Here is a 26571-nt window from a genome sequence, read left to right on the forward strand (position 1 = left end):
AGATGTGACTTCTGTTGGTAGTGAAGTGGGTGGTAACTGTGTAAAAATATACAGTTAATAATAGCAGATGGCAGCAAAATTCTCCTAAGACAAAAGTAGTGTATAGAATGAAGAGTGTAGTCATTCAACTATGGATCCAAAACAGTTTCCACACTTTTTTGCTACATTATTAATCAGGTAAAAAAGTTTTCAGCAATCTTTCATGCTGACTCATTTCTCTATGCAGGAAAATCCAAACAGCAATCACAGCATTTTTCTTTTTCATTACTTCCCACTGGCTGTGGATGCAATCTGGCAAATGGTAAATGAAATCAATAACAGCTGATCAACTCCACAACATCTGTCAAACATGAAAAACAAGCATCTATTTTGACTCACTGCATTAGTATCGCTAATGTGTCTTCCTGACATTAAAATAGAGAAAGATGAGGTGAAAAGGTAACAGAGATGCAAAGCTTATGAAACAAAACAAACACAGAAAACACAACCAGCCACTAATAACATGTTACAGACAATATACTGCAAAAAGACTCACAGACATAACTTTTCTGTTTCAATTACATCAGAAGAAACATGCAAAAACAGGAATTATTCACAGATTTCATGCTTGAATCACTGAAATTCTATATTTTCTATTCATAATTTTCAACGGTACTGTTGCTTGTAATTGATGTTGTGTTGGACAAAAGGACAAGAAAAAAAGCCTATACGGAAATTCAGTGTGCTCAGGGGCTGAAGCTGATCTCGCTCACTTTACCACTGTTGCCAAATATTAACAGCTATATTTCGTAAAAATGCTAAAAATACTCTCAGCTATCACCTTGTGATTCTTTGCACACTATGCTGTTTAAAAAAAGGCTAGTTGGTTGCAACATCCATGGTGCTTTTCTAGCTGATGGGGAAAATGGGGAAATCTGAAAAGCTTATCTTCACATTTCTATCGCTGAAAAAAGGGTGAACTTAAACTTAACTATGTTGTGTTAAACACAACAACAACAACAACAACAACAACAACAACAACAACAACAACAACAACAACATAAACACAACAAGAGAGAAGCATTAAGATTGTTCTTGAATGCTATTATATTTTCTCACATTAACTACTGCATATCCTCCTAGTCCCAAAAGAGGGTTACAACACTAAAACTAATTAAGCACCTTTATAATCAAGTTTTTAGGAAACCAAGGTCTTTTCATTATTGTAATTCAGGTGTGCGACTCATTTTTAGAACTGTTCACATTATTGAACCCCCGCCTCTAGAATACTTAACCAGAACACATAACCCAAGCTTTGAGATCAACTCGAGGTGACTTTAAGGTTCATAAAGAACCTCTGCATTCTCCCAATCTGCCTTTTTATTTAAAGCTCCAATGCCTCCAGAGGGACTCCTTTGTTCCAGCCACACTACCGGAGCATAGCCTTCTAGTCAGTCCCCACAACTTCATCTCTGCCACTGGTTTCCAGGCTGGGCCTCAACCTCAGCATTGAACTTTGCCGGAAACTTCTACACATAGACCAGTACCTACTCTTTACCACCCTCTGGAACAAAAGCTTGGAGTAATCAGTGTCCTGTAATACCGTGCAGAAAACATTGCCTTTAATACAAAAGGGAAAGAAAAGGAACACACACATTAAGAAAGCTTTTAAAACATTTGGTTATCTCAACTGGGCTTTCAGTTTGAGCTTTCAAATCAGCACAGATTCACAGAAAAGAAGGTCAGAACACCAACTAGGAAGAAACAGAATGACAAACAAAACAAACAACATAGTATATGCTGTGCAGTGCAGTGAGGAGTGCTCAGACCTCTAGACTGGAGAAAGCAAACAGCCACTTCATAAAAGCACGACACCACACAGAAGAGTCACCTCGACAGGACAAGGCTCAGAATAATAACACACTTGCACTTAAAGTGCATAAAGTGCATTTAACTTAAACCTAAATAGATTGCTTACACAAACTTATATATAGGTAAATGGATTGATTCTTATGGAGCACCTTTCTACTCTACTTGAGCACTGAAAGGGCTTTGTACAAAATTCCTCATTTAATCATTTAAGCCGGATATAATAATGGTAGATATTAAGCAGAAAAAGGACATAGTGATAGACGTCGCTATACCAAGTGATAGCAACATCAGGCAGAAGGAACACTTAAAATACATTAATTTAAAGATATTGTAATTGTCGGGATGTCTTTTGCCCAGCAACTCACAAAATTGCTTGTTGTGAAGTTTACTGTTTATTTCTTTCAAAAGTTATAAGAAACAATTACCAAAAATAATACTGAAGAGTACATGTAACCTTAAAATGCTGTAAATATTGATTTATTGATTTATTGATTAGCATTCAAATATCTCAGTGAATACAGAATAAAGATTACCACAAAGCAAGAAAGCATGAGACAAGGCTAATCAAAAGGTATTGGCTGAAGCATTTGCTTATTACGCCAACCCTTTTAACAAAAGATCTTTTTGCATGCAGCTCCTGTACACAGGGCTCGAAGCAACGAATAAAACAAAGCAAAGCAAAAACTAACAAACAAACAAAACAAAAAAAACTTTCCACCTTAGATAAGTAACTACATCAAAGCAAAACAATCAAGAGTTTCAGTATTATGTCTGTGAAGGTTCTCAGTCATCCAGGTCATCGTAGTCAAAGGAGTTTGCAAAGAAAAGCGTCTGGACTTCTTTGAGTTGCTTGAAGACGTTTCACCTCTCATCCGAGAAGCTTCTTCAGTTCTAAGGTCAAATGGCCGAGAGTCCCAGATTTAAACCCAGTGGGAGTATCCCCCCAAGGAGGGACAAAGGACCCCCTGGTGATCCTCTAATCACATGCGCCAAGGTGTGAAAGCGGGTGTGGGACCTAATCAGCCAGGGTTTCGGGTGAGTTCATTGTGAAACCTGGCCCCACCCTATCATGTGATTTCCTGAGGTCAGATGGCCCAGGATGTGAGTGGGCGTTAAGGCGTCTGGGGAGGGAACTCAAAACTGGATTATAGATGGCAGACAGTTGGTGTCGTAAACAGACGCAACAACGTTGTCATCCCCTATGTAGCCGGTGTATCAGAGAAACTCAGGAGAGTTTTCTCCAAGCACGACATCCCAGTGTACTTCAGACCCAGCAACACACTCAGACAGAAACTGGTTCACCCGAAAGACAAAACTCCAAAACACAGACTGAACAACGTGGTGTATGCTGTACAGTGCAGCGAGGAATGCCCAGACCTCTACATTGGAGAGACCAAACAGCCACTTCACAAGCGCATGGCACAACATAGAAGAGCCACCTCCACAGGACAAGACTCAGCAGTCCACCTGCATCTTAAGGATAAAGGTCACTCTTTCGAGGATGCCAATGTTCACATATTGGACAGAGAGGACAGATGGTTTGAAAGAGGAGTGAAAGAGGCCATCTATGTCCACTGTGAGCGACCATCTTTGAACAGAGGCGGTGGTTTACGACACCAGCTGTCTGCCATCTATAATCCAGTTTTGAGTTCCCTCCCCAGACGCCTTAACGCCCACTCACATCCTGGGCCATCTGACCTCAGGAAATCACATGATAGGGTGGGGCCAGGTTTCACAATGAACTCACCCGAAACCCTGGCTGATTAGGTCCCACACCCGCTTTCACACCTTGGCGCATGTGATTAGAGGATCACCAGGGGGTCCTTTGTCCCTCCTTGGGGGGATACTCCCACTGGGTTTAAATCTGGGACTCTCGGCCATTTGACCTTAGAACTGAAGAAGCTTCTCGGATGAGAGGTGAAACGTCTTCAAGCAACTCAAAGAAGTCCAGACGCTTTTCTTTGCAAACTCCAGTTTCAGTATTATTATTTTTGCTCTTTTCATTCTTCATTTATATATTTTTCTAATACTCAATTTTTAAACATGTTTTTAAACAAGGAAAATGAACTACACCTTTTTAAATCACTGTCATAACTATTCCACAGGTTAACTCCTCTAACAGAAACACAACTCTGCTTTATGTTTGTCCTTATCTTGTTTTTTTTTTTTTTAAAGAAATCTGTTCCCCTTAAGTCATATTGACTCTCTCTGACTTGTCTTGTCATTATGGTTAGTTACGACACTTACTTGTGAAGCTTTAAAAAAAGCACATTTACAAAAAAAATGCTGGAAACAATGAGGAGATGTGGAAGTTATAATGAGAGATAGCGCCTGTGCCAATGCCAGAATGATAAAATAGCTCCATGGTTGTTTATGTACATTTTACATCATGGTCCAGCAAAGGACAAGCTGTGGTTATGTAATGATAGATTAATCATCTGGTGGGAAATAATCTGAGATTACCAATCTAAACCCCTAAGAAGGGAGAGGAGGGGTTGTGCAGAGGATGAAAAAGGGAAGAGAAACGGAAGGAAAATGAGGAAATGTAGGACATAAAGAGTGACATAAGGAAACAGGTCAGGAGTAATGGAAGAAGAAGGGCTTCTGTCTTATGCTTCGTTGTCGGTGGCAACACTTTTCTATTTGTTAGTGATTTCTTAAGTTGCAGTGATTTTTTTCCTATCAGAGCCACTGTACGATTCAAGTGTTTTAGGAACTTGTGACAGAGATCTTTAAAATACATAAAATCATTATGTTTTGCTACACATAGATACAGAACTGCTCTGCCACATTGGACAGGGGACGCTTCCCTTCCTAGCACATGCAAGTCAGTTGACACAGAGGTCTATCCAAATCAAAAACATAACTGCTAAATTTTTTACTTATTTTTAAATTTTTTCATTTGTTAGAAATTCAATACATATATTCCAGTTACCAGACACTTAAATCAAAAATGTGGATTTTGATACCAAATATTTATGATGTTGTGTGAAATGTAAAAACTGACAAAGTTACTCCATCATTTAAGCAAGTTGTCTTTCTGTGTGACAGAGATACATCTCACAAGAAAGCACATTATACATGCTTCTCTAAGTCATTATCATTCAAGGCATAGTTGGTTCTTAGGTGACCCAGAGTTTGAGTTTTTTGTCTGGACTTGTACTTTATGTAAGGAAGAGATAGTAATGTCTGCTGATATTTTATATCGACACATCATTTAATTTAACAAGACATTATCTTCTGTTATTTTGGTACAAACAAAGAAAAATAAATAAATAAATAAATAAAGTTACACTATGAGCTGTGTGAGACAAATTATAGGGTAATTACACTACAACTTTCACCCTACTTAAATAAAATCAGATCTATTTGGTTGAATAACTGAGTGTATCGAGCATTTATCAAAAGTATGAGGAGGTACATGAGGAGGAGCTGTCATGGATGACCAAGCCGCTGCATGGAAAGTACCATTGACAAATAAAAGAAGTAGCTGACATCAAGAAATCCTACCAGTGACTAGAAAAGGACAGATTAAAGGATTTTGAGTTTGTCTTGGTTTGGTCTTGTTCATTCTTTAGGGAATTATGTGATTCTTGTATTCAGTTTGCGTGCCCTGGTACTAGTCCTTAGTTCATTGAATTTTGTTCCCTTTCGTGCTCTGTTTGCCTTGGTTTGTGTGTCCTATGTGTGTCCTCCCCAGCACCCCCTGTGTGTAGTCAGTTGTGTCTGGTTGCAAATGTAAAGTTTCTGTCTCTGTCTTGTCTCCATGTTTCTCTTGCCCTCTTTCTCTGTCCCTCGCTCTAGCTCTCTCACTCATCCTCCGTATTTAGTCAGTCTTATCTCTGTGTTTGTTTTCTCTGTCTTCCTGTGTCTGGTCCGTCTGTTTCCTGTTTTATTCTGACAGTCAGTTGTCCTGTGCGCATCGTTCCTGCCTGCCTCACATGCTGATATGACACTCTGATCATGGCAGTACAACAACAGGAACAGGAACATCTGTGCCACATACAGACTGGAAGTCTGCCAGTCATAATGGGAGACACCACCAAAGGTGGAAACAACAGCGCTAAGATCTTGTGGGACTTTGGGTTCCAGACAGAAAAGCAGCTGTTTGCCAACCAACAACACATAGTGGTAGCTGACAAGGAACAAAAGACAGCAACATCAGGAAGAAGAAGCATCCGAAAACAGAGGAATATCGGGGGCTGAAGGAACAGCTGGAGCAGATGTGGAAAGTAAACTCCAAAGTGGTCCCAGTGGTAATATGAACACTAGGAGCTGCAACCCCAAAACTGGAAGAATGGCTCCAGCAGATTCCAGGAACAACATCAGAGGTCGCTGTGCAGAAGTGTGACCTAAACTGACCACTCACAGTTTACTACAAGCCTCATTTACCCATTCACACACACACAATGGATACTGGGGGCAAAACTGAGTTCTTGCCAGGGGCACTTCAACATTAAGAGTGGAGGAGCTGCGTACTGAACCACCAACCTTATGACTGCGAATAACCCACCCTACCTGCTGAGCCACAGCTGTGTTTGAGTGCATTACATGTGACTGTGTCTATATTCTGAGTGATATTCTGAGTGATATCTGTGAAGGCCCCATTCACAATGACTGGGGCCTTCACAGATATCCACTTTATCTATGCCATGTGTACTAATGCACTCCTATACATTAGAGATACTGGCTTTTAAAAGTAAAACAAGCTGGATCATCCCTCTGCTCTAGCAGTGGATGTGCTAACCATAATTTTTTTAAAGAATTTTACATTTTGACAGTTGGCACATTAAAGTTTTAACTTGCTTTATCAGCAATGAACTATATTTACTGACAAGGGTTTTCAGATTTCCACATACCTTCCAATACCCAAAAGTGCATTTTTTTTAATGCAGGGTCATTTAAGATTGTGAATATCACAGCCATTTTATGCTGGGTTTTCAGCCTTGTTCCTTGCATTTAAATATTTTAAATCTTTTGAATAGTAATAATACAATCACCAAATTCTTTGTGAGAAACCTGTTCTTAAATGCTTGAACCCTTCATCATCATTATGATCATTCTGAAGGTCTGACACTCTCTAGGGTGTTTGTATTTTTACATCTAATCATTGTATTGGCCCATTGTCAATTAACCTAAAAAGTTGTTGGATGTTCCATCAGTTTCATCTTTTTTAATATGTTTCCTGACATGTTTTCTGGAATCCAATTTAAAACGACCTTGGATACCTTCCCAAACATGTCTTCCCCTGTTTTACTATTTTTAATTAAATTAAAAGGATAACATGAAAGGATAACAGAAAAGTCTAGGAATGAAAACTATACAGCCATCACAGCCACCCAAAAACAATATCTTCCAAAAAATTAAAGTGAACACAACCATGCGTTAAAAAGATCACCCTGAATATTTTGCATCTGCCTTTGACCAAAACATTTATGGATTAATAAAAGTAGTAGAAGAATGGACGGGCAGCCAAGAATATAAAGAGGAAACACTGCAGACGAAAATGAAGAGGATGACCTAGCTTACCTTGACATCAGCCTTCTTGTTGAGGAGACTCTTGGCTGCTGCAGAGAGGCAGAACGACACACCCTCAGATGGTAGAGTACACATTATTTACCTTCAGATGACCACTGCTTTGTAATCTGCTCACACAAATGCAGATCCACATCCGCGATCATTCATGCATGCATGCAGGCACTGGCTTAAAAGAAAAAAAAAAACACCTGCTTGTCAAAGTGCACAAATAAACGTGAAGAATTACAATGCCTATCCTCCCATCCACTACCACTAGGAGCACGGGGGAAAAGGAATTTACCCCTCCCTCTGAAAAAAGTGAAAATTCTTTCCCTGCTTCTTAAAAAGCAAATGAATAAAATGTGCAAAAACTCACACATATATTAAAAAAAATTCTCCATCCTGCTACCACTTCCTGACCCTGATCCATTGCCCAAAGCATTAGATAAGCAGAGGGCATCAAACACGAGGGAGGGGGGAAAAGTCAAACTAATTCTCTGTATAATCCAAATACACTCTCTCACACAGTTGCACGCACAGGCATAGATAGAAGGGGGATTAGGAGCGAAAGCATGAGGGAAGAGGAACAGAGATGCAGGTATATGATAATGGGTTTGTTAATCTGAAGAGTAGGCTGGATTAATTCACAGAGTTCACTGATGGGCAGGAATTAGTCTGGGATGATGTGGAAAAAATAAAGTATGTGTTTTGCTGCTTAAATGCTGATAAAAAAAAGGAAGAAACAGCTTAAAACACTCCAGTTCTGCTGACATTAATCTTTTATCATGTTAGAGCTCTGAGTGGATGTGTGATCCCCAATCTAAAAGCAGCACTAAACAGTTACTGCACTTCACATTTAAAATGTGATATCTAAGCTCCCACTTATACACCACAGTGCATGCTATTTGTCTGTACAAGGAAAGAAAAGTCTGAAACCATGATGGGCAAAGACATCTGAACAGTAATACTCTTCCCTTCAGATGAAAAATGAGGTTGCTTACCTTTGCAAACAGTTAAAGAAGCAATAAGGATGAGGAAGAGGAGAGAAAGATTTAGGAAGAGAGATTAAAACAAGCTGAGGGATTAGAGCTAAAGGAGTGTATGATGTTGTGAGCCTGGGAGATTTCAGTTTAATCACATCTGCTCCTGCCTCAGTGAGGGGAAAGGATGTAAAGTTTTAAAAGCTGCAGGGAGAAAATGCTAAAAGATGTACTTGCGAGATGTGTTTACCTTGTTCCACGATGCCAGCTGTGGTTCCTGCTACAGCGCTGACAGCAGCAGGGGCTGTAGTCTGACGGCCCACTGAAAAATACATATCATTAACAGTACCAGTCAAAACTTTAATACTGCTATATGAATGGATCCAAACTAAAAAATAACAAGTATGGGTTTGTGTAGAAAGTAAGCATAACCAAAATGACTTTATATATGTGTGATATTGTATTTAAAAGGCCAAATCTGTTTCAAGAACAGCCTATTCTCCAGTCTTCAACTAGCTTCATGAGATCATCCCCTGAGTTTAAGCAACAACCTTGAAGAAATTCCCAATTGCTGATCACTTGTTGGCTGTTTTTCCTTCAATCTGTGCTCTAATTTATCATAATCTCATTTGACTGGTGGAAGTCAGATCACCTAATACAGCACTCCATTATCCTTGTTATTGTTCACAAAGCTCTCACAGGGCGTCTTGGTGTGACTTTACTCAGTGTGCTACTGAAAAAAATGATGTTCGTTCTATCCATAAACAAGAGGGGATGTTGTGTTACTGCAGGACGTTATGGTACTTATGCCAGCCACGAATCTGTCTACAGACTGGAGAAATTGCATTGCTTCATATGGCCACTTGAGGCTGGCTTCAAAAGTAAGCCAATCCCCACAGACTTCCATGTTATAATGTCCAACTTTACAAGATAAATGAACATGTTTGCAGGCTATTATAAAAATAATTATGTCCCCCCATTTCATAAGAACTGTAAGTAAACAGCTTATTCTATTAGTGATTCTTGTTTTGAGCTTCTGGTGCCCCAGGAAAGGACTTTGGAAATTTCAGCAGGAATCACCAGAAGATTAACCGTTGCCCAACCATTGTGAACTTAGGAACCGGAATTATACGTTTTGGCTTTTTTTTCTACTCATTTTTGTCATGTTGGATTATAGTCTCAAATGAGCTGGAGGCCTTTGTACTGAGTCACAGCTTCCCCATTTGAACTTTACTGGGCACAGGACAGAGTGGATCTCTTTCCTGATCAGTGCATACCCCTTCTCCTTACTCTCATTCATCTCAATACCTGTACCAGAAATCAGCATTAGCATAGGATAGGTTAGTTAAATTAGGATAAAAGTCTGGTGATTTCATCAAGTGACTGTTACTATTTGATTAAGCTTTTGCCGATTCTTTTCCTGGCCACTAAAGAATAATCTGGTTGAATTTGCCATGTGCATGGACCATAGTGAAGAGCTGCTGTTAACAGGTGGAATCTCATAATTTATCAGCAGGACTACTCAATAAAATATTTCATCAGTAGATAGCAGGATCGACATCCAGAGGTTAGCAGTTAGAACCAGGTGAATCTTCTCAACTCCGGCTCGGTTGTCTGGCATTACATGTTACTCAATATCCTTTGGAATCAGAAGCTTTGATCCTTTTAATGAAGAGCCAGTCCACAACCGTACTATAGGGGTCACTGGTACAAATGTAACTCAAAGAGTCTACAAACCCATATGATGTTGTCATGCCGGATGAACCATGACATTGTGACATTACCCATTGGTTAGTGAAGTCCTACTGCAAAGCCTCAAGCTGAGCTATCTTGGTCTTATGCAACTGGATGTGACAATCAATATGGTTATCTGACAGAGAAACAGAAGGACACTGTTTGCTCACAGACCAGTCACTTGTCAATTGCATGGTAAAAAACTGTTTTATCCTTCTTTTTAACTATAATGGTGATATAATTAAGAAAATAAGCATTGTAGTGTATTCAATAAGATTTTAAAGTAGCTATTGATACCATACAGTCATCAGGAAAGTATTTACAACCACAGTTTAAGGGATGGGAAAGAATAGGTGTTTAAAGCATGCCCATATTACCTCCACTTTATACACCATGTTTTTATATAGTCTGGTTTGAAATAAATCATTTTACCTTACCTTAGGTTGCTGTTTGTTCATTAGAACTAAAGCTAAAAAATTGTTACCTGATAGAAAGCAAGAAAAATACAAAAACACCGAAGTTCACTGACAAGACTTTTTTTCAGGTGTTGAAAGTATTCAACAGTATTCATCGACCTACAAAAGTAGGTATGTTTGGGGAAAATGTAAAAATAAATATTGGTATATCAGTCGTTCTTAGTTTTATAGTTTTTCTTAATATACAGGAAGGCTTAAGATGTTACGATTGTTAAATGGTTCTAGTCCTACCTGCTGTAAGTCAAAATGTGATTGGTTAAAAAAGAATTATAGTTTTTAGTCAGTAATCCTTTCATTTGAAAGGAAAACTGATACACAGCAAATATAAAACATGTTGCAAAAAATATTTGGCTTTCTCCAGATTTGCTAGTCAAGCAAATCGGGTCAGGCCAGTGAGTGTTCATTTCATTTTCTCAACACTACTATTAGCTTCTTTATGGATTTCAGTGACTTTTGCCATTTATCATAAAAGAACAAAGTGACAAATAAACAAGATTTAGTTATATGTGACACTGACACAATATAATTACAGCTATGTTGGGTGAGCTTTTAAATAAGACCATAGCATCTCCCATGAGCCTGTTATGTGTTAATGTGTGTTTTGTGTGTGTCTGTGTGTGTGTAGGTGTAAATTTTTGAAGAGATGGCATGTCACCTCTCCTCATCACCTCTGTCTTTTTAAAGAGCAACACTCACCAGAGAAGTTCCTGGAGACAAGCATGGTGGTAAGAATGGCACCCTGATGAGGAATAACACAGAGAAGCATTATAGGAATCCACTCTGAAACCTATTTAATATGTTGGTGTCGTGAATTCACTTTTAAACTGTATGTCAACACACAAATCCACACAAAACTGAAACTGAGCAATACTGAAAGAACAACTGGGAGAGAGAGAGCAACATTGGAAAATACCAAGAACCAGTAACCATTGGCTGAAGAAGCTAACTAGAGGCTCAAAGGACCAGCTACTGGTTGATAAAGCTGTACAACAGGATTCAAAGAGCAGACAGACCAATCTTACAAATAAGTCTATATCTCAGTGCCCTCCACATGGGTATTGGTTCGATTGGCACTGTGTAATGTACAAGATACAATAAAGTGCTAATAGAATAGGCCAGCACTCCCCAGGATGACGATAAAGTGCTGGACACCAGCCAGGACATCCATGGTTTGTCAGCGTGACTAGAACCATGATTTCACCTCTTTTAGAAGTGAAGCAGCTTCTCGGATGAGAGGTGAAATGTCTTCAAGAAACGTAAAGAAGTCCAGTCGCTTTTCTTTAAAAGTTCCTTAGACTACGATGACCTGGATAATTGAGAACCTTCACTGAACCTGAAAAGAAAGGGCTAGCCAAAGGGCTCAATTTTGCCATTTCTCCACAACAGTCGCCCAAATTGGACCTGATTACAACCACAGAAACTGCCATAAGGGTTAATAAATTAACACAAACAGAAGCAAAGCGAATCAGGATGAAGGTTTCACACTCTCCAGTGCAAACGTTCCCTCGTCTAACCTCACAATACAAGAAAAGAAGAAAATCTCTGAGCAAAGACCATGACATCACCATGTTACCAGGCTGCAAGGTCAGGTGCACTGTTGTTCTAAACACAATGGATTATCACACGAAAATCACTACACTGACACTTGGATATTACAGTGACAATACCTATGAAGCCTTAAAACAAGACCCCACAAGCAAATACAAAAAGAACGTCATCAGTTGCTTACAAGAACTGGAAAAGGATGAAGTTATTGACTGTCCTACCTACCATCGGCTACACCGAGGGGAAGCTATACCCTGTATTTACAGACTTCCAAAGATGCACAAAGAAGGGGTCTCACTCAGACCCATTGTTATCAGTATAAACTCAGCCATCTACAACATTTCCAAACACCTTGCCACCATCCTAGCACCCCTTGTTGGAACACCCCCAATCACATCGAAAACTCCACTGACTTCACCAACAAGGACCAAAAACTTGCACTTGATTCAGATGAAACCATAGTGTCCTTTATTGCGGTCTCTCTCTTCACTTGCATACCTACAATTGAGGCAGTGGAGACTGTCAGAAAACAACTACAACAAGACAGCTCCTTGGAAAACAGAACCAGCGTCACCCCAGATCAGATTTGCACACTGTTAGACTGCTTTACCACCACATATTTTAAATACAGTGAGGGTTTTTACAGACAAAAACATGGATGTGCCATGGGCTCTCCGGTGTCACCTATTGTAGCCAGCCTTTCCATGGAGGAAGTGGAAAGCAAGGCTGTTGGCTCTTTTAAAGGGACAGCACCTAGCCACTGGTACACATACACTGATGACACCTGGGTCAAAATCTAAATCCAAGAATTACAATCCTTTACTGCTCACTTCAACTCAGTGGATAGAAACATAAAGTTCACCAAGGAAGACAAAAAGGATAGCATTGTGTTTGGTGGCTAATCGAAACCTTATATCACTCCCACACTCTCAAGCTTATTGTGACATTTGTGGTCTAGTCTTCAGACCAATCAGCCTCCACTCTGCATACTTTAAATCTCACTGCTCATCCATCATTTGCCCTTCCAGGTGCCTTCTAGCAACCCACACCCTCCACATCTCCGCCTTACCCAAGTCATTCAGTGACTCATTTACGTGACACCACTTTTAGATCCAGTGATGGTATGCATTACAGTGCAGCCAGATCTGAGTTGAAAAGAGGCATCAGAGAAGCCAAGGCAGCGTACAAGAGAAGGATCGAAGACCACTTCAGCAACAACAACTCACAACAGGTATGGCAGGGAGTTCAGCACTTAACCAACTACAAACCTTGCAATACCACGTTGACTGAGGGTAACGCGGGCGCTATGGGAGGAGCTGAACCACTTCTTCGCACGCTTTGAGGTGAAGGGACCAGAGGCAGCAGCAGCAAAAACATCGGACAGCAGCAGCAGCCCAAGCCTCATAGTGCAGGAATATGAGGTGAGGCGCACACTGAGGGCAGTGAACCCCAGGAAGGCCGCCGGACCAGATGGGGTAACCGCAAGGGTCCTTAAAGAGTGTGCAGACCAGCTGGCTGGGATCTTCACTAAGATCTTCAACACTTCACTGTCCCAGTCCTGCATCCCGCCGTGCCTAAAGTCAGCCACAATTGTCCCACTACCAAAGCGTACTAACATTAGCGTACTAACATTAGCAGCCTCAATAACACCTGTTATAATGAAGTGCTTCGAGAAACTGGTCTGACGTCACATCATGTCCTGCTTGCCACCCAACCTCGACCCGCTCCAGTTCGCATACAGAGCCAACAGATCAACTGAAGATGTCATTGCTACAACGCTCCACACCACCATCTCTCACCTGGAAGTGCAGGGCCGTTACACCAGACTGCTCTTTGTTGACTTTAGCTCTGCTTTCAATACGATACTCCCGGACAGACTAATAGTTAAACTGCTGGAAATTGGACTTCCTTCTACCACCTGCCGCTGGATCAGAGACTTCCTCTCAGACCGTGTACAGAGAGTTAGAGTGGGGCCTCATCTTTCCTCAGCCCTCAGCCTTAACAGCGGCTCTCCACAAGGCTGTGTACTGAGTCCCCTACTGTACACTCTGTACACACATGACTGTGCTAGTACCCACCCAGACAATACAGTCATCAAGTTTGCAGATGATACCACCGTGGTGGGGCTCATCTCAGGGGGAGATGAGACGGCGTACAGAGCTGAAGTTCAGAGGCTGTCAGATTGGTGTGTAGATAACAACCTGGACCTCAATACCAACAAGACAAAAGAACTGGTAGTTGATTTCAGAAGGAGGAAGTCTGAGCTGCAGCCTGTCAGCATCAACGGGGAGTGTGTGGAAAGGGTCTCCAGTTTCAAGTTTCTGGGTGTGCACATAGACACAGACCTCCAATGGAGCTCTAACAGCTCTGCGGTTTTAAAGAAGGCCCAACAGCGTCTCCACTTTCTGAGAATCCTCAGAAAAATGGACCTGAAGGAGCTGCTGACCGTTTTCTACCGCTGCTCCATTGAAAGTGTGCTGACATATTGCATCGGTGTGTGGTTCTCCAGCTGCACCACAGCACAGAGAAAGGCACTCCAGAGGGTCATCAATATGGCCCAAAAAATCATTGGACATCCTCTTCCCTCCCTGAAGGACCTGTACAGCACTCGCTGTCTCAAGAGGGCACGCAGCATCCTACGGGACGGTACACACCCAGGACACGGGATGTCTAAGCTGCTGCCGTCTGGCAGGAGGTTCAGGCTGCTGAGGTCCCGAACAAATAGACTAAAGGACAGCTTTTACAACAGGGCAAATAGCCCTGATCAATGCAAATAGCTGACCTGACTGGCTACCTACCTGGACTTACCGTTAACAACGGTAAAAACAGTAATAATAATAATATTTATAACAAGGTGCAATAATAATTAATGTGCAAAACAGTGTGCAATACAAATACACTTATTCTTCTTTTTTATTACTAAGTTATTATACTGTGTTGTGTTGTTTGTGTTGCGTTGTGATGTGTCGTATCGTGTCGTGTTGTGTTACATGTAGTGCTGACGTAGGACAGTTTTCCAATTTCATTGTACTATTGTACTATGTATGGCTGTGCAATGGCAATAAAGAGTTATCTTATCTTATCTTATCTTATCTTATCTTATCTTATCAAAGTCTAATCTCCAAATAACATAATTGTATTCTGTATATCAGTAAATCATGTTCAATTCTTTCTAATGATATCGCCGAATTAAACTGCCTTTGATTATATTGGCAACATTTAGGAAAAGATACTGGTATATGTTGAGTCTAAATATCACGCAACGGTTTCCAAATAATATGTTGCGTTTGACCACTGAGCTCACGTTTAAATTTCATATTTGCCTTTTTTTGTTGACCTTAAGTTTTGCCAAAGTTTTGCCAAGAGAAATAGACTGAGCGGCCTATTAACAAATATCCTATAGTATACTATTATATAATAAGCTCAAGTTATTAATGTCCAGTTATTTAAAAATCAATACCTATTATCTACTACCTACTCCTACATAATGTCTGTGTGATAACAGTAAACATCCCCCATGCCTCCCTTATCATTTTACTGCACTACAAACTTCTTAAGCTATGTTTAAAAAGGAAAAAGAGATCAAATATATTACATATACCATTTAATAATTGGTATAAGTAAAGGAAAAAGAGATCAAATATATTACATATACCATTTAATAATTAGTATGACTACAGCAGGGAAGGGCAAATTGTTTTTATAGCTACTGTAGCTCCTTTTAAAAAATCTGAAATCAGTTCAAAACTGGTAGACATTAAGCTAGAGTAAGGGTTTCCTCCTTTCTGTTGAAATCAGACATACAACTTCTTTTTGAACATCAAATATTTTCACACCTTGAGTTTCCTCCTGGCATTAAATTTCTTTAGGCACTCGACGGTCTCCTGTCTGTGCATCATTGAGGCCACCGTTGAGCGTTGCTGTGGGGAGACAGAGAAAGAGTTGCTGAAAATAAAATGTTACAAGAGCAGCTGTGACAGTGATAGGTTTATGTGGGCAGGAGCTGTCAGAGAGATTCTGCATTGGTGAAATGTGATAATTCTGAGGCCCTTTAGGTAACAAAATTTCAGCAAAAAAGAGATTCAACCTGGCTTTACAGTGTCTGCACAATACATTCTGTTTCATTGCAGAGATAATGATATGGTGTTGTGTTAAGGATTTAGATGTTTGACTTAGCCAGTGATTTTGTTGCGTTTTTGGGCCAATTTCTCTCAAATTTTACATCTGTCATTCTTACTAACTATTCCTGCAAAGATCACAGGTACCGGGTTTATGACTCAAACTGATGAAGACAGGAAAGAAAAATATTGTTTTACAAATTATAAATAAAAAAAAATACTGTATATATAACTTTTTTCCTGTTGTTATCATCATATTTTTTAAGATATTGTGCCAAAGTTTTATTGCATAAACTGGCAAATTTACTTAACACCTTAAAAGTCCAGTGAATACAATTGCCTAAGGGAATATTTTTCTTTTCCAATGAAAGACAAGTGTTTCAGATGGATGTGTGACTGTAACTAGTGTTCAGTCTAATGGTTTTGTATGAGATGTAAATTCTAATTAGACATATTAATTAGATATAATTAGATATATTAAATCCTAATGCATAAGAATTTTATTAGACCATCTGTTATAAAAACAAAACAGAAGTAAAAATTAACTTTGTAAAATAATTAAATCAATCAAATAATACATTTGTCATAAACTTGTTTTAAACTGAAAAGTACTGAATTCATTGAATTAAACTGACATTTTTACACCCCAAAAAATTACCAAAAAAAGGTGGTAGCACCAAAGCTCATTTAGAGAGCAACTGTGTTTCTGATTATTTTATTACAGTCAAAACAAGTCATTTAGCTCTGTATTTTCCTTCTAAATCTTGTATCAAAAAACACTTTTATCAAAAAGTACTTTTCCTGAAAGAAAAGTGTTCCATTGGGCTCAAGCTTGTGTTTTTAGCTCAGAATCCAGAGCCTCTTGAATTGTTACATTATTTTATTTACAGAGCATCAAGCTGTGATTTATTGCCAAACAAGTTGAACATTTGTACTCTGTGATGTATTTTTATTATACACACTAACTCACTGTTTAAAATGTCAAGTTACTCTAATTTAAACATCATTTTAATTTTCCAGACTTCTTTGGGGAGTCTAGAGATTTCTGCAGGAATTTAACTTATCATGTGAAACTCAGGTCTTGGTTGTTGAAGGTTAATAGGTTGACCTTTTGCCTGTCTATGGAAAAAAAATTGTTCAAGATAAGCTGACCCGGTATTTGCACATGTCATATTTGGCAGTTTTAAGCAGATGGTCTCATACTTGCTGATAGAGGATTTGCAAATTACAAATTACTTGACAGTCAAATCAGGAGCTGTGAAATATTGTTTCCTGTCAGTTTTAATAGGGTGCTGGATGTGTATATGCTACTTACGCAGACCCATGGGTGCTTCAGAGCCTCCTGGGCAGTGATTCTCTTGGCTGGATTAATAGTAAGCATCTGGTTGATCAGATTTTTAGCCTCGGGAGTCACTGTGTCCCACTCTGGGGAGGGAAACTAAACCAAACACACACCTAAGCATGCCCACATATACAATAAAAATATATACCACATCTTATTTAACTTAAAGTAGGAGAAACAGAGATGAGAAGCTGACTAACGTCATATGCTCCAGCTTTGATCTGTTGGTAGAGTTTGTGTTGGTCCTCATCCCAGAACGGAGGGTACCCAACCAAAAGGATGTAGAGGATCACACCTACACACATAAACAGCCATTGTTTGAGTGACAAGAACAAAATTGGCAGAGGTGGTGCTGAAAATAGAAAAAAAAACCTACCACATGCCCAGATGTCTACAGGTTTACCATATGCTTCTTTCCTCAGCACTTCTGGAGATAAGTAGCCGGGAGTGCCCGCAAAGCCTACACACAAAAACAAAAAGCAACACAAATGAGGGCTCTGTTTCTTGGAGAAAGTACAGAAAAGAATGCATTTGAAAAGGTTCTGGTCCTATCCTTTAGATAACCTCTTGTTTTGGTGTTTAACTTTTATAGTTTGATTTGTCTTTTGTGCCACCTTTAAAAGGCGTTGGGGCATCCTTGTCAGATGCCTGAACCACCTCAACTGGCTCCTGTCAATGTGGAGGAGCAGCGGCTCTACTCTGAGCCCCTCCCGAATGGCCGAACTTCTCACCCTATCTCGCCCCTCCGCGAATCACTACCTTATCGTGGTGGAGGGGTTTGTGTGTCCCAGGGATCCCAGGGGCTATGTTGTCTGGGGCTTTTCCCCCCTGGTAGGGTCTCCCATGGCAAATTGGTCCTGGGTGAGGGACCAGACAAAGAGTGATTCAGAAGACCCCTATGACAAGACCATCGAGGGAACAGTTAGATCTGCCCGGGACAGGGTTACCTGGGCCCTGCCCTGGAGCCAGGCCCGGGGAGGGTGCCACAGCGCAAGCATCTGGTGGACGGGCCATAGTCCATGGGGCCCGGCCGGGCACAGCCCGAAAAAGGGACATGGGCCCATCTTCCTGCAGGCCCACCACCCGCAGGAGGCACCGTATGGGTCGGGTGCAATGTGAGCCAGGCGGCGGCCAGGGGCAGAGGTCCTGGCGGACCGATCCCCGGCTACCAAGACTTTGTCTGTAGCACTTTTTCTAAGTGTACATATGTTTTGAAATTAATGGAGATGCTTTTCTAATTGTGTTATTTTTAACAACACCTACAGACACATGCACACTGTGTGTGTGTGTGTGTGTGTGTGTGTGTGTGTGTGTGTGTGTGTGTGTGTGTGTGTGTGTGTGTGTGTGTGTCTTACCAAACCAAGCCTGTTGGTCTCCTTGCACTTCAATGGCCAGTCCAAAATCAGCCAACTTGACTGCTGCATTCTTACATTTGCTGGCCAGCAGCAGGTTTTCTGGCTGTAACACAAGCACAGTAATGTCATCTTAGTGTTACATTTTATGACCTTAGAAATGTATGTCTCAAGGTTGTTACGACATTGTTACTGAAAAGCTTTTCTTAAATTACTTCAGAAGGGGTGGCAAAATCTAGGGAAGTTTTTTTTTCAAGTTAAGTAATTTGTAACTCCATCTAACCTATCTTACACACTCACAACAAGTACTATGGTCACTATGGAAAGATCTCAACAGTAATCTTGCAGTTGAGCCAGATAAAATTTTTGTATCACATTCAACAAGCTTAAGTTTGGAAAAAAAAAATTGCGCTTTAATTTGGTTTCTTTGTGGCTCTTATTTTATTTTATTTTATTTTATTTTATCATTTAGGTTGTAGTCTTTCTGTCACATTTTATTTTTATAGCAACTGGATAGTCCCTGTTCTTTTTTTCCTGTTTCTTGGGCTTCTGCTGCCTGGGCTATTCACTAAGCACATGCACAGTGCTACATCATTGCTACATCTTCCTCATGTACTGACACCTCTTTCCTCTTTCTCTTTCTTCCCCCTCAGTGTACAGTGTCAGGGCACTGGGCTTGGGATGGAACCCTCCATGTATGGTACGGAGTTTTCTTGTCTTGATGTCAGTGGCTTATATTTCATATTTTGGCCAGCTTATTATCCTAGCAGAGCACCTGATGACTGATGATGATGATGTTTATGCCTATGCAGCATAAGCATGTGTGAGGCATTCAGAAAGAACTTTTTCATAATGTTGCCATCTGCTGGGATTGCCACATCTATCACAACTGCAGTCCTCTGTTCCTTGTTAATCACCACTTTGACTGGTTGGTTGGACAGCAGCTTCTTAACTCCCACAAGAATTTAGCCCCATTTGTTCTTAACCACCTTTGATGGTGTCTCCTTTAGTGACTTGGGGAGTTCTAGTACACATGTGGCGCAGATGTTTCTATACTTGGTTGTGCCTCTCAGTCTACTCTGTCCAAGCTTGCATCTTGCACCCTGCTACTATACAGTGGCTTGCAAAAGTATTCGGCCCCCTTGAACTTTTCCACATTTGTCACATTACAGCCACAAACATGAATCAATTTTATTGGAATTTCATGTGAAAGACCAATACAAAGTGGTGTACACATGAGAAGTGGAACGAAAATCATACATGATTCCAAACATTTTTTACAAATAAATAACTGAAAAGTGGGGTGTGCGTAATTATTCAGCCCCCTGAGTCAATACTTTGTAGAACCACCTTTTGCTGCAATTACAGCTGCCAGTCTTTTAGGGTATGTCTCTACCAGCTTTGCACATCTAGAGACTGAAATTCTTGCCCATTCTTCTTTGCAAAACAGCTCCAGCTCAGTCAGATTAGATGGACAGCGTTTGTGAACAGCAGTTTTCAGATCTTGCCACAGATTCTCGATTGGATTTGGATCTGGACTTTGACTGGGCCATTCTAACACATGGAGATGTTTTGTTTTAAACCATTCCATTGTTGCCCTGGCTTTATGTTTAGGGTCGTTGTCCTGCTGGAAGGTGAACCTCCGCCCCAGTCTCAAGTCTTTTGCAGACTCCAAGAGGTTTTCTTCCAAGATTGCCCTGTATTTGGCTCCATCCATCTTCCCATCAACTCTGACCAGCTTCCCTGTCCCTGCTGAAGAGAAGCACCCCCAGAGCATGATGCTGCCACCACCATATTTGACAGTGGGGATGGTGTGTTCAGAGTGATGTGCAGTGTTAGTTTTCCGCCACACATAGCATTTTGCATTTTGGGCAAAAAGTTCCATTTTGGTCTCATCTGACCAGAGCACCTTCTTCCACATGTTTGCTGTGTCCCCCACATGGCTTGTGGCGAACTGCAAACAGGACTTCTTATGGTTTTCTGTTAACAATGGCTTTCTTCTTGCCACTCTTCCATAAAGGCCAGCTTTGTGCAGTGCATGACTAATAGTTGTCCTATGGATAGATTCCCCCACCTGAGCTGTAGATCTCTGCAGCTCGTCCAGAGTCACCATGGGCCTCTTGGCTGCATTTCTGATCAGCGCTCTCCTTGTTCGGCCTGTGAGTTTAGGTGGACGGCCTTGTCTTGGTAGGTTTACAGTTGTGCCATACTCCTTCCATTTCTGAATGATTGCTTGAACAGTGCTCTGTGGGATGTTCAAGGCTTGGGAAATCTTTTTGTAGCCTAAGCCTGCTTTAAATTTCTCAATAACTTTATCCCTGACCTGTCTGGTGTGTTCTTTGGACTTCATGTTGCAGTTGCTCCCAATATTCTCTTAGACAACCTCTGAGGCTGTCACAGAGCAGCAGTATTTGTACTGACATTAGATTACACACAGGTGCACTCTATTTAGTCATTAGCACTCATCAGGCAATGTCTATGGGCAACTGACTGCACTCAGACCAAAGGGGGCTGAATAATTACGCACACCCATTACATTTTGTAAAAAATGTTTGGAATCATGTATGATTTTCGTTCCACTTCTCACATGTACATCACTTTGTATTGGTCTTTCACGTGGAATTCCAATAAAATTGATTCATGTTTGTGGCTGTAATGTGACAAAATGTGGAAAAGTTCAAGGGGGCCGAATACTTTTGCAAGCCACTGTATGTTGGATAGTCTCCAGGGCACCTTTGCACTGTCTGCAACTTGAGTCCTGCTGTGGTAGCGTTCTGCTTCTACTGGTCTCATGCTCAGCTGTGTGTGTATATGCAAACATTTGGAAAATCAATAAATGCATTTTTGGAAAAGAAATTGTCAACTGACTGTAGAAAATGGGGCATTAGGAACAAGTTTCTTCTCTTACTTCTTTCCTTTACTTAATTTTAAAGGGAAAACAGGAGAATGAGGCAGACCTGTTATACCCAGATCAGAAGACTAAAAATAGTTATGGCTACACACATATTCAGAGGTACAGTCATACATGTTCCAGCAAATAAAATGTACTCTCTCTTTTGAGGTTGAGACAGAAAGATGGGACTGAAAAATGTGTATAAGCCTTTTTTGCCTTTGTTTACTTGAGGGTGACCAAACACATCTTGTCTGTCTGCAATAGTCGTGTCTATGCTGCTCAGACGCTGATGTAAAAAGCAAATGTGACAAATAACTACACAGGAATGACAGCTCTTTGCTGTGTGACTAGTTTATGCTAACAGTGACAGATCTGTGTCACAGAAGCAGCAATCATTTCACCACAGCGATAGAAACAGCTGTATGCTGTAATCCAGCTGAAGGACAGTCATCATGTCACCCTCTGCTGGTTGATTTAAAAACACAGAAGGTGCATACAGTAAAGGCCTTAACTCTTAATCCAGTTGACAAAGTCATAATGAGAGATTTGAAGAAAGTAAATGTGCCCAGTAGTTCAATCTTATTCAGAAATATTCCACGACTGTTGGACAAATGTATTTTTCATTCCACAAAGAACAGACTCAGTTTGATATTTTAGGAAATACTGCTACACTTTATTAATAAAATGTTCTAGTTCATTTGGACAACTTAAAAAAACCCCAAACAAAACAAAACACTTGTCTAAGTCAAGATTTGAACTTCAGACTAATCGGGCAATTAATTGTTGTACTTTTACTTAGTCAAAATGAACAGGTGATATTTTTGTACTTTTTGACACTATATCATAATCATGATAAAGAGAGTTGCAAATGTCAGTATCAAACACATAAAATAAAAAATTTGTATATATTATATACAGTTGTATACTCAATGGGTAAAAAGTCATATTAAAAACTAAAGTCAAAATGCAATAGTGTTTAATGTTTTCCTTTCCTAAATGTTATCAAAAGTGCACAGAATTCTTTATAAAATTCAAATTCAATTTGTGAGATTTTGACATATCATCTATCCTGTATATCACTTGTCCACCCTCCTGGCTCAAATGGCACAAAAGGATGCTAGATGATTAATGTGATTAATATTAATTGCTAAACATGAGGATATTAACTTCATCATCAAACAAATTGCCATGCTGTCTCTTATTTTCCAATAAAAATCAGAAATTTGCTTTAGAAAATAATCAGTAGGTAACTGTAGTTTCCATGTTTATACCTAGAAAAAAATTCACATTTTGATATTTGTATAAAATTTATAAAAGCCTAACAGACCACATGCAGAGGATTCCACACAAATGCACTGCACAGTGATGTTGGTACTGAAATAAGCATCCAACCATAGTCTGATTAGAGCAGACTCAGGGCTGAGAATTATCGTCATTTCTATTTCTGTGTCTAGACAGCAACAAAAAAAAAAAAAAAAAAGATCCAAGTGACTATGAAAGTGAATTCATTGTTAACTCCTACAGTGGGGGTGGTGTGGGGGGTTTATACTGTCCTCTTAAAGAAAAGGGTCACTGCAAATCAACAAGATGGGAGTGTTCTCTCCAGGATGACACTGTCACGAATCACAGGATGCAAGGGGTCACTGAATGGTTCAATAAAAATGTAGTACTGTCTAAAATATAAAAGTACAGACTATATAGTGCACTCAAAGAATTCTTCAATGTTTTACGAAAAGTAGTGTACATCTGATGGTCGCTACCCAAGCATTTTATCCAATCATGCACTGTATTAAAGTGAGAGACGAAAATAAAGAGAGCAGTGCATCAAAGCATTAACTAATACCATGATGAAATATGGCAGATTTAATAAGTATTGCTGAAAAAACACTGCAATCAGTATTTATTAAGTATTTATTAAATGAAATATTTATTTATTTATGTACAGAATATTGACAAAAGTATTACTTATCCATCTAAATCCTTAAATTCAGGTAATCCAATCACTTCCATGGCCACAGGTATATAAACTCAAGCAACTAGTCATACACACTGTTTCTACAAAAATTTGGGAAAGAATGGGTCGCTCTTAGGAGCTCAGTTAATTCCAGTGTGATATCGTGATAGGATGCCACCTGAAAACAAGTCCAGTTGTGAAACTTTCTTGCTGTTAAATATTCCATAGTAAACTGTTGGGTGTAATATAACAAAGTAGAAGTCATTGGGAATGACAGCAACTATGCCACGAAGTAGTAGACCAGGTGAACTGCATAGTGTGCTGAGGTTGGCAATCGCTACAGATCTCCAAATTGGGCCTTCAGATTAGCTCAAGAAGATTACATAGAGAGCTTCATGGAATGGCCACTTCATGGCCAAGTTCAAAATGCATGCCGCCACTGGACTCTAGAGCAAGTGTTCTCTGGAGTGATGCATCATGTTTCTTTGTCTGGCAATCTGATCAACAAGTCTGGATTTGGCTATTACCAGGAGAACAGTACTTGTCTGACTGCACTGTGCAAAGTATAAAGTTTGGTTGAGGGGGAATCATGATGTGGGGTTATTTTCAGTAGTTGGGCTCAGCCCCTTAGTTCCAGTGAAAAAAACTCTTAATGCTTCAGCATACCAAGACATTTCGAAAAATTTCATGCTCCCAACTTTGTGGGAACAGTTTGACGATGACCCCCTCCTGTTCCAACATGACTGTGCACCAGTGCACCGGGGAAAAAATCCAAACCTACATGGTCCTGTGTGAAAAAGCCCCTTAAATCTAATAACTGGTTGGGTCAGCTATTAGTAATAAAAACCTTAGTTCAATGTTCTTGGGTTCTCAGTTTGGCTGTTATTATTTATTCTTATTTGCCACATTTCTAAGTATCTTATTTCGTATATCTTTGTTTCAGTTTCTGGCTATTCTGCCTTTGGTTTTGTACAGTTTTTTATTATTTATAAATTATACATTACATTTTTTATAATCATTTATTATTAAATGTGTATAGTCTTCCCTTTGTGCCCCATTGTGCCCATCTGTCTTTGATTTGTTCCAGCTGTTTTCCCCCACCATTTCCCCTAGCCTCATTACTGTCTTTATTTATTGTCTCAGTCTCCTCTTGCCCCTCTGTTGAGTCACCCACAGTATGCTTTCTAGGTATCCTAGTGCGTCCTAGTGTTACGCTCCTTCTATATATACTCTTTGTGCCTCCTTTTGCTTTCTGTTTTGGGGTCATGTTTTCCTTTGATCAATTCAGCATTAAATATTGACCTTATGTTCACTTTGGTCTCCTGCATTCTGCACTTGGGTTGGAAAACAATTAACCAAATTCCACACAGTTGATAGTCACAGAGCAAGCTGACCACACAAAGCACCCAGAGGACACATCAATCTGCATGGAAGAAAATGACTTAGAATGAGAGAAACAGCTGATGTGAGCGCTTGGCCAGCTGCTATCTCAGCATTCGAAAGTATAAAATCTCACAAACCTCAACTGCTTCACTCGCTGGTTATTCCCACTGCTTACTCCCAGTTACTTCACAGTAATTGACTATTATAGGACAATTCAATTCAATTCAGTTCAATTTAATCTTATTTATATAGCACCAAATCACAACAACAGTTCTCTAAGGGGTTTTATATTGTTAGGTAAAGACCCTACAATAACACAGAGAAAATAAAAAACAACAACAACAATCTGATAGCGCCCTATTAGCAAGCACTTTGTGGACAGTGGGAAGAAAAAAGTCCTTTTTTAACAAGAAGATCCTCCCCAGCAGCCACGTGCCATAACTGGTTGGTTTCAAGGGGAGGGAGACAGGACAAAAGACACACTCTGGAAGAGAGCCAGGAATGAATAATAATAATAATTACGTGCAGAGTGGTGTTTGAAAACATACTGAGTGAAAGAAAGGTGAGTGAACACTTGTGCATTAGTGCACTCGTGCATTACGTCCCCAGGAGCCTAAGGTTATTGCACTAATTCAGGGTCACCTAATCCAGACCTAAGTAAATGCTTTGTCAAAAAGGAAAATTTTAAGCCTAATCTTAAAAGCAGACAGTGTGTCTGTCTCCCAAATCCAAATTGGGAGCTGTTTCCACAGAAGAGAGGGCTCCTCAGGTTGCCTTAGTTTCTATATTTCCTGGGTCAGAGAGAGTGCTGATCTACCCTGAATCTGTGTCTCAGCAAGTGAACCCAGTGAATTCTGAACAACCTAGTCTAGCCAACTTGGAGCTTCCACTGTATCCCGCGCTGGAGCTGCTGTGGACCCAGACATCAGAAAAGTGCACCCTGCTCAGCTCCCACAAGAGTTGACAGAGTCTTCTGAGTATCCTGAGCCCTCAGGGTATGATTTGTCTACTCCATTGGCCGTCCAACTAGCCCCCACAGCTACTTAGTCTCCGCCACTGGCCACCTCGCCAGCTCCCTGAGCTGAATCATCTCTGCCAAGGCCTCTGTCCTTTGTCCTTTGATCCTGCCCCATGAAGTACATGGTCATGGAATAAAACATTTGGCAAGCTTTTCAAGAGCGCAACCCACAAACTAATTATCCTTACAAATGTGGCACCATTTAAGGGGAAATAAACAGGCTTTCCAACAGCGCAAGATTTATTCATTTTATTTAGTAATTTATTAATTATTATATATTTATTAATTAATGACCAAACACAAATTTCTTTACTTTTTGTACTGAGTTTATATAGTCTTAAAATCAATAAAAAGGCATCATACACATTTCTGCTATAAATGTAATGTAAATAGCTATATTAATGTTAA

At 40.0% G+C, this 26571-nt stretch overlaps 1 protein-coding gene across 5 annotated transcripts in view; it reads right to left on the minus strand.

The window, feature by feature from the left end:
* LOC116314849 (calcium/calmodulin-dependent protein kinase type II subunit beta) overlaps positions 1–26571 on the minus strand; it is a 76243-nt gene that overhangs the window by 18530 nt on the left and 31142 nt on the right. For 3 of the 5 annotated variants that reach the window (XM_039615688.1, XM_039615687.1, XM_039615690.1), the window contains exons 7-14: positions 18919–19021; positions 17940–18023; positions 17764–17858; positions 17537–17659; positions 15940–16023; positions 11255–11297; positions 8599–8670; positions 7381–7418 (exon numbers count right to left, since the gene is read on the minus strand). In XM_039615688.1, the coding sequence (XP_039471622.1) occupies positions 7381–7418; positions 8599–8670; positions 11255–11297; positions 15940–16023; positions 17537–17659; positions 17764–17858; positions 17940–18023; positions 18919–19021 (642 nt within the window). The remainder of the gene's footprint in view (positions 1–7380; positions 7419–8598; positions 8671–11254; positions 11298–15939; positions 16024–17536; positions 17660–17763; positions 17859–17939; positions 18024–18918; positions 19022–26571) is intronic. The other 2 variants (XM_039615689.1, XM_031732986.2) reach the window with 1 other exon arrangement.

The sequence above is a fragment of the Oreochromis aureus genome, linkage group 7 (assembly GCF_013358895.1).
Source record: "Oreochromis aureus strain Israel breed Guangdong linkage group 7, ZZ_aureus, whole genome shotgun sequence".
In the NCBI taxonomy this organism is placed as follows: domain Eukaryota; kingdom Metazoa; phylum Chordata; class Actinopteri; order Cichliformes; family Cichlidae; genus Oreochromis; species Oreochromis aureus.